The 3,402-nt window shown below is 45.1% G+C and overlaps 1 protein-coding gene across 1 annotated transcript; it reads left to right on the forward strand.

Moving 5' to 3' along the window:
- Window positions 1–33: 33 nt before the first annotated feature.
- sfrp2l (secreted frizzled-related protein 2 like) lies at window positions 34–1,889 on the forward strand. The gene is made up of 3 exons (XM_016550003.1): window positions 34–575; window positions 737–817; window positions 1,446–1,889. Exons 1-3 carry the CDS (start codon window positions 206–208, stop codon window positions 1,742–1,744), a joined length of 750 nt encoding a protein of 249 aa, XP_016405489.1. The 5' UTR covers window positions 34–205; the 3' UTR covers window positions 1,745–1,889.
- The last annotated feature ends 1,513 nt before the right edge of the window (window positions 1,890–3,402 follow it).

Consider the following 3,402-nt stretch of genomic DNA (forward strand, 5'->3'; position numbering starts at 1 on the left):
ATGAGTTTGCACGCGCGTCTCCATCATGTTTAATCTTCATCTGTGTGTGATCGTGTTGCTGGTTTCCAGCGCGTCCAGAGCTGATGAAGATGATGCTGCTGCTGATGATGATGATGAAGGTCTGCCAGCGAACCCAGTGTCTGACTTCGTCACGTTGGCGGAGTTCGGCACCGTGCGCTCGGCGTGTAAACCGGTTCCGAACACAATGGGTCTGTGTTTCGGGATCGGCTACGGAGAGATGCGCTTACCGAACCTGCTGGGTCACGACAGCGCGAGAGAAGCGCAGCAGCAGTCCGCCGCCTGGATGCCGCTGCTCGGCAAGCACTGTCACCCGGACACGCGGCGCTTCCTCTGCTCGCTCTTCGCGCCCGTGTGTTTACCGGAGGTCACGGCTCCGGTGCGCCCGTGCCGCAGTCTCTGTGAGGCGGTGCGGGACGCGTGTCTGCCCGTCATGAGCGCGTTCGGGTTTCCGTGGCCGGAGATGTTCAACTGCAGCCGGTTTCCAGATGGATCGGAGCTCTGCATCCCCGGAGAAAGAGACTCGAACCGAGGTGAAACCACCGACGCGACCGAAGGTTTGAACATATTAAAACTCCTGCGACCTGTCTGGATTATTAAAATCTTGGTCCCAAACAAAACCTTTAGATTTTTTTCCAGATATTTGATGGCATCAGAACAAGTTCAGATACATTTGTACATCAAGGGTTTTCCTCTATTTCTCCTTTCTTTCCTCCAGGTTCTGTAATGTGTGAAGTCTGCAGTCCAGACTCGGGAGGAGAGCAGGAGATCCAGCAGAACTTCTGCAAGAGTCAGTTTGGTGAGGCACTGAGACTGTTTCATCTGGTCCAGTAATAACTGATCGTGATCTCGAAATTTTGAAGGAATAGTTCACCTAAAATGAACATTTGCTGAAAATGTGCTCATCCTCAGTTCATCTGAGATCAGGATGAGTTTGTGTCTTCATCAGGTTTGTAGAAATGTAGCACTGCATCAGTGTCTCAGCAATGGATGCTCTGCAGTGAATGGGTGCCGTCAGAATGAGAGTCCAAACAGCTGATAAAAACATCACAATAATCCACAAGTAATCCACAGCACTCTGTTTGGACTCTCATTCTGACGGCACCCATTCACTGCAGAGCAAGAATAAAAAAACATTCAACCATGATAAACGTCTGAAGGGGTAAATTTTCACAAAAGTAAAAGCTGTTGAAATGTTTTCTTATGATGGCTGATTACAATTGCTCAAATTGTAAATTCTATATTATTTCTATTTTCACTTTTTTTCATTTCTGTGTCATTCGCATTTTAATTGCATTTCATTGCATATCAAACTATGCATGTGTGTCACATATAAAATTTGAATTTCATAATGTTGCTGTTTCCACCACCAAACGTCCCTGTTATTAGCTTTTAATTCCTGTTCGGTTTGCCCTCTTCCCGTCCAGCGTTCAGACTGCGGATCGGCTCCTGGTCTCTGGTCGGGACAGATGTGCGTGTGGTTCCTCAGGGACGCAGTCGTGTTCTCCGCTGGGCCGGTGAGCAGCGGGCTGCGATGGAGCAGAGCACCCTCTGGCTGCCACACAGATGCCCCTGTCCCGCGCTGGACGGCCAGCACACAGGCTCCTACATCGCTCTGGGACACATGCAGAACGGACGCATGCTCCTCAGAAGACTCCTCAAATGGTCCCGTGGTGAGAAAGAGCTGAAAAAGTTCATCAGGATGCTGCTGAGACAAAACTGCTGAGACACGATTAATGGACAAACGCAGTGCAAAAACACGGCATCTTCAAAATGACCAGTTTTTCTATGCCTTTTGGGAAAACGCAAATCATTGCAAATCATTTTTATATAATTTTTGCTTATTAAAGAAAAAATAGCCCTGTTACACACTCAACCTCAACTTTGATACAAATCAATTCTACTATACATTTATGAGGAAATAAAATGTATTAATTAATTATATATATATATAATAAATGTAAATATAAAAATATATAAAAGGTAATAAAAATACACACAAACAACAACTGAACAGGTCATATATATTTTGGTTGTATTCTCTATTTTTCAGTTTTTCAAAATATGCCGAGCGGTTGCCAAATTGTGTAAAATCTCAGAACTGATGCCTTAGTTTTTGAAATAGTTGCATATGTTGCATTACCTTTCTAATCTATTGAGAGTAAATAGGGGGGAAAGGATTCTTCCATTTAAACATTTCACCTGCCATTTTTTATGTTTGTACTGATTTTTATATTGACTTTGATGCCTGTACTAAATCCAATATGTTTATTTGTAATTAAAGAATAGTTTTGTTGTACATTCCGTTGGTTTTCATTCCATTCGTTGACAAACAGCACTCGGTTTCCTCTGTAAGTGTCCAGCGTTCATTCCTCGCGCAGGTCAGACGGTCACGTGACGTTCAGGTGAGACGCAGGTGTAGCGGAGGCCTCGTGCGCTGCAGCCATTATTCAGACGGAGGAATCTGATTGGCTGCTGCATGAGCGTGTGTCTGCGCACCTGTCGCGCTCTGTCGGTCCGTCTCTCTTCTGAACACCGTCGTCCTCAGAGTCTCTCTTGTGGTCAAGAGAGTTCCGGATCTGGTAAAGTCCTTTATTTCATGCTCATCAGATATCTGTGTGTTTGTGTTTGTGTTTGTGTGAATGAAACTGATCTGAGATCAGCTCAGGGTTGGGCTCGTGTCTTCAGTTACGACTCTATAGAGTAGTGTCTGTTAAGATTGCCCTCACTAGTACTGTACTAGTGCTGATAGTGATGTGCTGAACCTCTAGCAGCAAGTGTTTTTGCTTTCTATGAACAATATATGAGTGGTTGCTAAAGTGTTTTTAGTGTGTAGAAACATGGTTCTGAGTGTTTTAATGTGATGCTATGTGGTATCTAAGATGTTCTGAGTGTTTTTATGCAGTTGCTAAGGTGTTCTGAGTATTTTCAGTGTGTTGCTATGTGGTTTCTAACATGTTCGGAGTGTTTTTTGTGCATTACTATGTGGTTACCATGGTATTTTTTGTTGTTGCTATGCAGTTACTAAGGTGTTTTTAGTTTGTTGGTATGTGGTTTCAGTGCGGGACTGTCTGACGGGCCTCACCCGAGAGGAGCGGGCGTATCAGTACATCCTGACCCACGCCACACCCGGAGACACCCAGAGCATCCTGGACACATTCGACCAGTGGTGCAGCTCAGTGGAGTTCATCAGCAACATCAGACCCAAGAAAGGTGCGTACACACACACACACTTACACTCACACACACACACACACACACTTACTCACTCTCACAAACACACACACACACTCACACTCACACTCACACACACTCACACACACACTCTCTCACTCACACACACTCACACTCACACTCACACTCTCTCACTCACACACACACACA

The sequence above is a fragment of the Sinocyclocheilus rhinocerous genome, unplaced genomic scaffold, assembly GCF_001515625.1.
Source record: "Sinocyclocheilus rhinocerous isolate Xijiao unplaced genomic scaffold, SAMN03320098_v1.1 scaffold4118, whole genome shotgun sequence".
Lineage (NCBI taxonomy): Eukaryota > Metazoa > Chordata > Actinopteri > Cypriniformes > Cyprinidae > Sinocyclocheilus > Sinocyclocheilus rhinocerous.

What these genes read in the sequence shown, in the direction of transcription:
- sfrp2l (XM_016550003.1), top strand. Translation starts at nt 206, where the DNA reads ATGGGTCTGTGTTTCGGGATCGGCTACGGAGAGATGCGCTTACCGAAC. An exon ending in AACCACCGACGCGACCGAAG is followed by an intron (nt 576 to 736) that starts GTTTGAACATAT and finishes TCTTTCCTCCAG; the next exon opens with GTTCTGTAATGTGTGAAGTC. An exon ending in CTTCTGCAAGAGTCAGTTTG is followed by an intron (nt 818 to 1,445) that starts GTGAGGCACTGA and finishes CTTCCCGTCCAG; the next exon opens with CGTTCAGACTGCGGATCGGC.